Raw genomic sequence first — 12,328 nt, forward strand, 5'->3', positions numbered from 1 at the left:
ACATAATGAGTTGCAACATCATGGCCTAAGTCACACATCCTGTTCACTCCAATTAAGCCCCTCTGAACCCCCTGGGGGAAGGTGAAAAACCCCACTTCATTCTTTCCCAGCCCCCACCACGACCCGAGAAAGGAGCAACTATCACAATGCCCACAGCAGATTCTGACAAAACCCAGTACTTAACTACTTTCAGAGGTGGGACGGTAGGTGCTGCTGTGCCTGGTCCAGGTAAAAAAGGGCTTTTCCTGCACTGTCATGGACCTACATATAGTCCCCCCACCTCAGTCACCTGAGGGAGGTGTGGGTAGGTTTCTGCATCCCTACGCTGACCTGATCAGCAGCTGCAGCAGAAAGTCATTCTCCGGCTCCCTCACCCTTGAACAGCCCTTACACACCATTTCCAACAAGCCCCTACCACTTAATGTGTAGTGAGGTCATTGGATAAACTTGTCAAAAGATTATCTGACTATAATACTATTTAAATTTAAAATTGATAACCATATTTGGTACTTTGGCTCTTTTCTGAATTAGCTACTGATTTTCTTTATCAGTGACCTGTACTGTTTCAAAGTTGAACTTCAGTTTATTTTTAGTAACATTAAAAAAATTAGGATGGAAAGAGGCCAGAATGATTGACTATGCCCATCCCCTCCTTGATTCAGTTTCACAAGTGCTGTTATACAAGAATTTTGCAAGTCAAACATTTTTAATCTATTAAGTATAAATCCTTTTGCAATGTTTATATTAGATTGGATACACATGAAATGGGGTACTTTTCTTTCGAATTATTAGAAAAATTCCACAGACAAGGGTTCATTTTTTTGGAATTAGCATAGAATACTTTGTATGTGAGGAATCTTCTTTACATGTAAGGTTCTCTTCATATTTTTGGGAGTCGTCACAATTACAAGCATGAGCCATAGTTTGTACACTGATCCTGTGCTTTCACCAGCTATATAATCAGTTGATAGGCCCTTCCAAATATTTCATTGACACAAAAAGGTAAAACCATCCACGTCAAAATGGATGGTCTATATTTTGTAATTTACTATGTTAACTCTACAACTAAAATTATTTTATATGATGTTAATAGTCTACTTCACCTACAGTTTAAGAAGGTATCTTTTTTCAGGTATTTTATTTTTTTCTTTACTCCTTTGCGGTAGTTGCCATCCCTATTGCCACATGATTTTTCAGGTGTTGTTATTAGTAAGTATCCAGTTAGCAAAACTGTGGTCCACTCTATTAAACAAGGTTAAGGACCCACTTACATAAATGTAAATTAATAAATTTAATCTTTGTTTCCACATTAAATTAACACAATTTATTAAAATGTAAATGTAAACCCCGATTTAGATTTAACTCCATCATAATTTAATTCCATCAATCTGAGTAGGGTTACACTGATAAGTACAAGAGCAAAGTCATTGTCTGTAGCACATAAACTGAACTTCTCTTCATTTGCTAATCCTAGTGTAAACGAACTCTCCCTAAATATAACATTTGTCAAATGAGGATAACAACACTTCCCACTTTATGGAAGATTAGTTCATTAAATGAATGTGAGCTGCTGAGATGCTTCACAGATAGCATTATAGAATAGCCTATAAATATATAATAAATGAAAACACAGTGAAAGGTATGAAGTAAGTGCCTAATTATCATGACAACTGTCCTTTCTATTTTCTATTCTGGGTTTCTTTTGTGTGTATATTTATTTTGTAAGTAAAAGCAGGAAGTTTGCTATTGACTCATTCTGCCTTCTATCATGGTATAGGAGTTCCCCAGGATCCACATCAGTCCACTGCGTCTCACTATTTATTCATTATCTGCAGGAATTTTCTTCTAGACAAAGGGTTCAAAGTTTCACTTTTGTCTGGAAATTATACAAATTTAATTCTCATTCTCTCCAAAATAATTGTCTGATATTCAACTAGAAGACATCCTATCATTCTTTCCCAGTTTCAAATGACCAGTATCTTGAACTTAATGTAGAAAAAAATGTTGCAATGATAGGTCCTTAACATAAACTGAACAAATTCACTTTACCCGTTATACCTATTACCATGTTTCAAAATACTGTTACCAGACAACTTTTATAAACCAGACACACTAAACGTGAGATCATTCCATTGAGCACAAAAAAAAGTTAATGCAAAATTGTAATACCATATTTCTGATATACACATTTTCTTCTACAGTTCTCTTTTGTTTCTAGTGGTGGAAATCTGACAGTGCAATTCTGATTATATAAAGTTCTTTGTCGACACCAATAAACTTCAGATAACTGGAGGACATTTACCACTTCTCTCCTTAGGATGTTGCATGTCGCTAATATTTGTAAAATATCTTGAAAATTTAAAGCACTATATAAATGTTAAGTATTATGATTATCACTAGAATACCTCTTAATCCTAAAACTCTCTTCCAGACTATTTCTCTACTCTGACTCTCAATCTATTTTCAAAGGTAGATGGAAAAGGGTTTATTTTTAATCTAATTTTTAGCTAAACTGGAAGGAGGTGTGTACCGGTAATTGGTATTTTATTTCTTCTCAAATGCTTTACAAGTCTAGAGGCATTATATAGGATATTTCTAAGAAAAATCTCAGAATGTTTTTACTGCCCACACTCGAAAATTTAAAACAATTTTATCGGAGAAACCTTACAGTTATCTAGTGTGCTTAAACATAAGTACTCAAAATAATGTTCCTACTTACGTTTCTGTGTCCGAAACTAACGATTCATTATTACACACATCATTGAAGGTGTGAAGTTGATTCTAGAGTTAGAAAAAGGAAGAAGAAATTAAAATCTAACTTTAACAATATTTTGTGTGGTAATTTTTCTTACGTATAAAAATGTTAGCAGTGACAAGAAATAAATAGTGAAGCTAACGTTTTGGATAATTAGATTATTTAATCACAAAAATATATTAAACAGGTATGTACAGCATAATTTGTCTCATTACCATAATTTTCATAAAATATTCTAATACTAAATACTTTTTCAAAACTTGCTAATCCAGAATTAGAAACGTTTCTGATTAAATTAACAGAACAACATACTAATTAGTATTCTCGGTAAGTAATAGGGATAGGGTAAGTTTATTTATTAAACCAGAAAATGGCTTTTTGAACACTTATTTTTACTAAACCAATGTTTTGACATATATAATCTTCACCCATTCTAGAACTCAAGCCAGGCTTCTACCAGTAATTCTGTAAATCAGTTTTTATTGAAAATGGAATTAAAATTATACAGATGGGCATTTTAGGGGAAGCTACCACGTTATCCGATCCTGCCTACTATACCTTCTCAGAAGTGATTTATTAGTAGCTTTATAAAAGAGTCAAAAAAGAACTGAGTGAGGGAAATGAAACTGAAAAAATATAATGAAGGCTTGTGGGGGCTTTGAATTAATGGATCCATGGCTTCACAGAAAGAAAAAGAAAAAAAAGCTAACTTCAGTTAAGAAATATCATCTCTCTCTTATGTCCACCAGCCCAACTTTATATAAGTAACATCTCCAACAGCAAAACAGATAGCAAAATTGTTGGATCATATTAAAAAAGTTCTGTATTAAAATCACAAATGAGTTTGATTCCCCATAGTTTAAATTCCAGGATATTACTAATTAAGAGGTCTCTTGGTTTTTGGTACTGTTTCTCTCCCTCTCTGTGTGAAACTTGCAAGCTGCTAATTGTGTTAGTACATTCTAAGACGGAGTCTGTTCTCAAAGCAATTCTTTGTAACAACTACTACTCACACAGAGAGGGACTCACAGCAATACTCTGTAACAACAGAAACAGCACCCAGAGACTCCCCACCCTTTTGCTGTATTCATCTCGCTTTGTTAACAATTGTGATTAAAATAGAGATAGAGGATGTATGTGGATGGATGCATGGTGTGGATAACAACTGAATGATCAGGGAGGTGCCAGCCTAAGAATCCAGTGTCCATCGACTGAAGAAAGCATCAAGTGGAAATAACCAGAGGATCCCCGGAAGGCAGACTGGAATCCACCCAACAGCCTAAGAATGGGAGAACCAAAGAACAAGATAACATCTGGCAGCACGGAGCCGTCAGGAATGTGCCATCTGCTGACTGATTCAGCAACAGCATGATGAAGCAATTCCCATAGACTGGCATAGGAAGAAATTCCTATAAAAATGGACTCTAGAAAGGGAGAACTTTGGGGTCTGATTCTGCAAACCAACTTCCAGCAGCATCAGATGAGCATCTGACAAGGCCCTGCTCCCTCCTCATGTCCAGGCCACCTGGCCAGTGGCTTGGCATGAGCAACTCTAAGGCTGGTACCTATGATAACAACCTTACAGAATATATGTGTGTGAGTGAGTGTGTGTGAATAAATATGAAATTGACTGGAATGTTATAGCTATAACTACTGCTTACTATGATTCTTTCTGTATTCACAATAAATCTGGCATTTTGCTTTTTCCCCTTTAATAAGATCCTGATGGTTTTAATTTTATTGGTATAACACAATTTCCATAGCAAAAAATTCTGATTGTATAGTTAGAGTTGAAATTTTGTTCACATTACCTAAGACTTTGTTAATAGACCATTAGAGTTCAAAATTTAAATGAGGAATTGGTTGTTTTTTTTTAATTTGTTATAACACTGACCGTTACTATGCTCCATTTATAAAGCAGAGAGATCTTGCCTATTTACTATATGAGCTTGAATCCTCCTCCTCAGAGCTCCAAATCACCCTCCAAATATTGCCAAGAGAATCCCCTCATATCTCTGTGCCCACTACTTCATCCTCCTGATATCGTCAGTTAAAATGAATTCAACTGATATAGGCCAGAATGGGTGGGATTATGTGATTTATCAAAAAAATAGTACAGGATGGTATGGGAGGGGTAAACCCATTTCATGAAATTATATGTAGAGTAAAGGAGGAGAGGGAGAGAGACAGAATTAAGGTTGGTTTTAAACTTCAGCTCAAAACTTCATAACATTATCAAAATTCTAAATCCTAGCTATCTACTAGCTATGTGGTTTTTTGGTAGGCTAAATAAATGTACTATCCTGTGTATTGAATATTCTGAATGTGTGAATTTTCTTAGTGTTTATAAATAATTCTTTCATGTAGGCCCCTTCACTGGAGGCATGATCCCAGAAGAGATGAAATTGCCATGTTTCTCCAGTATCTAATCTGACATAGATTGCACTCTCCACAGTATATTACTAGCTGTAGAAATCCTTTTAGTCTTCTAGTTACCAAGTTCTAGCGACAATAATTCCTGCAGCACATATTGATTCATATCCAGATATCTGCATCACCAGTTTTCCAGACTTGCTGACATCCATTCAGTTCTCAACCCAGTCATTAACAGAGTCAATTTGTAATGAAACTTGTAATAACCTTTTTTTTAAACAAAATGTGGTCAAATATTAATTTATACTCTAATTTCAAGGAGAATTAGGGACACAGTAATTTTGAACTTATGGAAGTCAGACTTTTATGAATTACAGTATGACTAACCCAAAATGTAAGTTTCTGGCACAAAGGAATCTTGAGCAAACTGTCTCAGATATTGAAAGGTCAGACTTCTCAGATTATTACTCTTACCATAATTTCAACACAAATCTTACTAAAAATCCTAAATAGCAATAAAAAAAAAAAGGGGCAAAAACTGAGGGGGAATTGTTGCAAACTGTGTATCAAAAAATGGTATATAGTTTATAGGGATCTATTAGCAATTTATTTTCTTAATACAGTAGACAAGGTAATTTCAAAAACATGAGCAAGCTTTATATATTTGTACTTCTTAAAACTTCCAAACAGTAATTTTGAGTTACTGACCTACTTGTAGATATTGTAAGTATTAGAGAACAGGTGAATGCTTGGGCTTCTTGCTGGCCACGATGAGTAGAGGAAAGATTAAGCTGCTTGCAAGTAAGCAAGAAAATGGAAAAGACTTCACTGCTTAACTCTACTTAATCATATGTTCATTGTCAAGGATATATACTTCCCACACAAGAAAGATAAACATGTCTATTTTCCAAGAGGCATGTCCTGGAAGTGGCTACATTTTACGTAATGTTGTTTAAGATTGAAGATCTTGTAACGTGGAATTGAACTTTGGAGTCTCAGGGCATGTCTACACAGCAATTACACACCTTTAGCTAATCCTTGTCACCTGATTAGGGCTCATGGGGCTGTAAAACTGCTGTGTAGACATTCAGGTTTGGGCTGGCGCCCAAGCTCTGGGATTTAATGACGGGGGAGGATCCCAGAGCCTGGGCTTCAGACATACACTTCAATTTTACAGCCACACAGCCTGTGCCAGCTGACACCAGCCAGCCATGAATATTTACTGCTGTGTAGATATACGCTCCAGGACCAAACTTCAATACTGTCTTTGGACAATAATCTTTGACAGAAAGTGAATTTTTAAAATCTTACCAAATTTTAATAACTACTTGTCTAAAACTCTGCTAAAACTGTAGACTTTGAAAGAGTAGATGGGAAATTGGTTCTTTGCTAAATTCTCTCTACACTATGGATAAGGTCAAAAACTGAGGAAAGAAAATCATTTTAGTTGTGAGTCTTCTCAAATGTCTTGGTGAAATACAGAAAATGGAGCTTAATCTGTGCTGTATGTGAAATTAAAATTGAGAGAGTATGAGAAGCAGGGCACTCAAAATCTGTTTCCTTGATGATTTACCAAACAGTTTCAAACTAGAGACATTGATAGAAATACAGACTATGGAAAGCTGGAGAATAGTAACCAAGGTTCCTCTGCAACAGAGGTTTCAGAGTGGTAGCCGTGTTAGTCTGTATCAGCAAAAAGAACAAGGAGTACTTGTGGCATCTTAGAGACTAACAAATTTATTTGAGCATAAGCTTTCGTGGGCTAAAACCCACTTCATCTGATGCATGCAGTGGAAAATACAGTAGGAAGATATATATACACACACACAGACACACACACACACACAGAGAACATGAAAAAATGGGTGCTGCCATAACTGATCACTCTCGTTATAGTGGGTAGGACAACACCCATTTTTTTCATGTTCTCTGTGTATATATTTATACACACACACAGAGCATTCTTCAGCAATGATATCTCTTTTGCAATTCCCAGGATCAAACAAGTTATAAATCCTCAAAGGTTCATACAATTTTATACTAACACCAATATTTTTATATATATATATATACACACATATACATATACACACACATACACACACACCCAAAATTTGTAGACTCGAACATTTTTATTCTGAAATCCATTTTTGGTAAGGACACACAAAGGAAGATATGTATGTGCATAATTCAAAGCAAAGAAAGAGGATAATGGCATACAAAGGTGTAAGTAAATTGCTTAGAAATTACATCTCAAGCAACATGGAGACTTTTCTTACTGTAGCTCATGAACTATGGAGGGGGGGATTGTTTGGGGTTTTCGGGGGGCTTTAAGAGAATCTGACTGTACTATTTTAAGTTGAGGTAAGACTTTTATTCTTCAACCCAATTTGAAATTTATCACTTCTGTATGAAATCAAATTTATCCTCAAACTAATGGTCATACCTTAAAATACCTCTGTCAGATGATAACACACAGACATAAAAGTATACACTTACCACTGCGTATACAGTATATACCATTATAAGATTAATACAAGTCTATCCTTTTCAGAAGATTAATTAAATTAAGGCTGCCGATTAATTGCAGCTAACTCACATGATCAACTCAAAAAAATTAACCATGATTAATCGCAGTTTTAACCACACTTAAACAATACCAACTGAAATGTATTAAATATTTTTGAATGTTTTTCCACATTTTCAAATATATTGATTTCAATTACAACACAGAATACAAAATGTACAGTGCTCACTTTATATTATTTTATTACAAATATTTGCACTGTTAAAAAGATAAAAGAATTAGTATTTTTATTTCACCTCATACAAGTACTGTAGTATGATCTCAATCGCAAAAGTGCAACTTACAAATGTATATTTTTGTATTATATAACTGCACTCAAAAACAAACCAATGTAAAACTTTAGAGCCTACAAGTCCACTCAGTACTACTACTTCTTCAGCCAATCACTAAGACAAACAAGTTTGCTTACGTTTACGGGAGATAATGCTGCCCGTTTTTATTTATACAGCCACCTGAAAGTGAGAACAGGCATTGGCATGGCACTTTTGTAGACAGAAGTACAAGGTATTTACATGCCAGATATGCTAAATATCCATATGCCCCTTCATGGTGCCGCCATCACTCCAGCGGATATGCTTCCATGCTGATACTTGTTAAAAAAACGTGTTAATTAAATTTGTGACTGAACTCCGTGGGGGACAATTGTATGTCTCCTGCTCAGTTTTACATCCATTCTACGATATATTTCATGTTATAGCAGTCTCAAATAATGGCCCAGCACATGTTGTTCATTTTAAGAACACTCACTGCAGATTTGACAAAACGCGAAAAAGGTACCAACATGAGATTTCTAAAGATAGCTACAGCACTTGACCCAAAGTTTAAGAATCTGAAGTGCCTTCCAAAATCTGAGAGGGATGAAGTGTGGAGCATGCTTTCAGAAGTCTTAAAAGATCAACATGCTGGTGCGGAAACTACAGAACCCAAACCACCAAAAAAGAAAATCAACCTTCTGCTAAAATAACGAGGAGTCCTTGTGCCACCTTACAGACTAACAAATTTATTTGGGCATAAGCTTTCGTGGGTTAGAACCCACTTCATCAGATGCATGGAGTGAAAATACAGGAGCTACCACTCTAAAACCTTCTGCTGGTGGCATCTGACTCAGATGATGAAAATGAACATGTATCAGTCCATACTGCTTTAGATCGTTCTTGAGCAGAACGCATCATCAGCATGGAAGCATGTCCTCTGGAATAGTGATTGAAGCATGAAAGGAATATGAATCTTTAGCACATACATATGGCATGTAAATATCTTGCAACGCCGGCTACAACAGTGCCATGCAAACGCCTGCTCTCACTTTCAGGTGACATTGTAAACAAGAAGCGGGCAGCATTATCTCCTGCAAATGTAAACAAACTTGCTTGTCTGTGTAATTGGCTGAACAAGAAGTAGGACTGAGTGGACTTGTAGGCTCTAAAGTTTTTACCTCGTTTTATTTTTGAATGCAAGTATTTTTTGTACATAATTCTACATTTGTAAGTTCAACTTTCATGATAAAGAGATTGCACTACAGTACTTGTATTAGGTTAATTGAAATATACTATTTCTTTTGTTTTTTTACAATGCAAATATTTGTATTCAAAAATAAATATAAAGTGAGCACTGTACATTTTGCATTGTGTCATAACTGAAATCAATATATTTGAAAATGTAGAAAACATCCAAAAATATTTAAATAAATGGTATTCTATTATTGTAAAACAGTGCAATTAATCGCGATTAATTTTAATCACTAGACGACCCTAAATTAAATCTTCTGAAAATTTTTCTTTGAAAAGAAACACTCTGAAAGTTCACTGCATACTAATTAAACACAACCAGAAATCTAAAAATCAGACACTGAATATATTAAAATGCTGTCATTTTGATGTTTCATCCACAAGTTATGTTTCTGGATAGCTTGTTTTTGAAGATCCAACTGGATGAATAAAATTATATTACAAGCAACCATACATTCACTTAAATGAAAAATTGATCTGAAAATGTGTCCAAAGTTCTGTAGATTCAGTTACCTTTTAAACAAGATTGGGATAATACTGATTCGATGCAATGTATGAACAATCAGAGTTTCCTTTACTACAATTAGTGCATCTCCTCTAATGTAAGTTAACCACATTCCTTGCACAAGGAAAACTAATAATTGTATGTGAACTATTCACTGGTTAGCTCAAATCCACTACTTTTAATATTATTTTCAAATATTTCTATATATTAATTATATTACACAATTGTATAATTAAATTAGACTTAGAATTAGATTTAAACTCAGTTGTCTAATATTAGCTTTAAACTCAGTTGTGAACAGAATTCTAATGTGATTTAACCAAAAACTGTGTGGACAGAACCAAACCCTGGTCAGAAAAACATACACAGGCCCTAAGTAGAAGGGGAGGTTACTGATCTGTAACTGGAAGTTCTTTGAGATGTGTGGTCCCTATCTGTATTAAATGCATGCGTACCATGCACCTAGAGCCGGAGAATTTAGAAGTACTGTGTGTTGGTCCGCAAGGGCACCCTGGTTCACCACATGCCTCCATATGAGGGAATAAAGGGCAGAATTGATCAACCACCTCTCCAGTTCCTTCTCTACTGCAATTCAGATAAGATCAAAGCCGAGGGGAAGGAGGGCAGGTAGTGGAATACAGATAAGGACCATACATCAAGAAGAATTTCTAGATACAGGCCAGTAACTGCCCCTTCTTCTTTGAGAGACGGTCCGATTGTATTCCACTGTGGGTGACTGATAAGCAGTACTTAAGTAAGAGGAGAGTGTAAGAGTGTAGACAGTAAAGCTGTATAGCGGACTGCCATCCCAAAGGAGGAATAAGCAGAGAAGTCCTGCACCAGGCTAAAATATCTCATAAATGTGTGAACTGAGCCCCACATGGCCACTTCACAGATGTCCAGGAAGGGTACCTCCTGCAGTTGCTGCTTGTGCTCAGGTGGAATGAGCGCTTATTCCATGAGCGCAGGGGTGTGTGGAGTGGGGGAATCAAAAGGTGATACAGTAGAATGCATCCAGAGATCTATTTGGAGACTCTCTGGGTGGAAATGGTGTCATAAATATAAAGGGAAGGGTAACCACCTTTCTGTATACAGTGCTATAAAATCCCTCCTGGCCAGAGGCAAAGCCCTTTCACCTGTAAAGGGTTAACAAGCTAAGATAACCTCGCTGGCACCTGACCAAAATGACCAATGAGGAGACAAGATACTTTCAAAGCTGGAGGGGGGAGCAAACAAAGGTCTGTCTGTCTGTGTGATGCTTTTGCCGGCAACAGATCAGGAATGCTCTTCATAACTCCTTAAGTTAGTAAGTAATCTAGCTAGAAATGCGTTAGATTTCCTTTTGTTTAATGGCTCGTAAAATACCTGTGCTGAATGGAATGTATATTCCTGTTTTTGTGTCTTTTTGTAACTTAAGGATTTGCCTAGAGGGATTCTCTATGTTTTGAATCTGATTACCCTGTAAGGTATTTACCATCCTGATTTTACAGATGTGATTCTTTTACTTTTTCTTTAATTAAAATTCTTCTTTTAAGAATCTGATTGCTTTTTCATTGTTCTTAAGATCCACGGATTGGGTCTGTGTTCACCTATGCAAATTGGTGAGGATTTTTATCAAGCCTTCCCCAGGAAAGGGGGTGTAGGGCTTGGGGGGATATTTTGGGGGGAAGACGTCTCCAAGTGGGCTCTTTCCCTGGTCTTTGTTTAACACGCTTGGTGGTGGCAGCATAGGGTTCAAGGACAAGGCAAAGTTTGTACCTTGAGGAAGTTTTTAACCTAAGGTGGTAAGAATAAGCTTAGGGGGTCTTTCATGCAGGTCCCCACATCTGTTCCCTAGAGTTCAGAATGGGGAGAGGAGGTTTCTGAATGGGTGGAAAGGTTCTGATTAGGCCTTTCCAGAATCCATTGATCAGTGGATGTGCGGAGACCAAACAGCCCTAAAAAAGGTGGATGGTACGCACTGATTGTCATCAAGTGAACTTGCCAAGAGCTGAGGACAAGCGTGACATCTTCTAAGAGAGCATACAGTCCAAGATGAAAGGAATAGCTACAGTTTCTGGGAGATGCCTCTTTGATGTGCCCCAGAATAAAAGCGCTTCTATTTACCTAGGAAACATCTTCTTGCCAAGTTCTTTCTACTATGAGAAAGGATGTTTCACACAGCTGTGGTGCATGAACGTTCTAAGGACAATGCCCATGCAAATACAAAGCTCTGAGATGGAATGGACGCAGATCAGGGTGCTTGGGAAACATTGGGAGGATGACTGGTGGTTGGGATGACATATGTAGGAGATTAGGAAACCAAAACAGTCTGGAACAGCAGCGGGTGATCAGGATGACCCGTGCTCTGTGCTGCTAGATTTTGCGTAGAACTCGTGGCAGGAGCGGTTGTGGACAGACGGTATAGTTGAACTGATCCGACCAAGGAAGAAGCAGTGTCACCTTAGGGTGGTACACTTCCTGTTTAAGAGGCGAACAGATCTCTGGTTGGGGTTCCCTAAAGAGTGAAAATATTGCACAATACCAAGTCATGAAGCTCCCACTTGTGGTTGACTGTGAAATGTCTGTTGAGGAAGTCCGCAAGCACATTTGCTTCACAGGAA

At 36.7% G+C, this 12,328-nt stretch overlaps 1 protein-coding gene across 1 annotated transcript in view; it reads right to left on the reverse strand.

The window, feature by feature from the left end:
• USP34 (ubiquitin specific peptidase 34) overlaps positions 1-12,328 on the reverse strand; it is a 265,626-nt gene that overhangs the window by 198,741 nt on the left and 54,557 nt on the right. The window contains exon 8 of the mRNA XM_084622930.1: positions 2,720-2,781. Coding sequence (XP_084479056.1) covers positions 2,720-2,781 — 62 coding nt within the window. The remainder of the gene's footprint in view (positions 1-2,719; positions 2,782-12,328) is intronic.

This window comes from Lepidochelys olivacea, assembly GCF_965140295.1.
Source record: "Lepidochelys olivacea isolate rLepOli2 genome assembly, chromosome: 3".
Lineage (NCBI taxonomy): Eukaryota > Metazoa > Chordata > Testudines > Cheloniidae > Lepidochelys > Lepidochelys olivacea.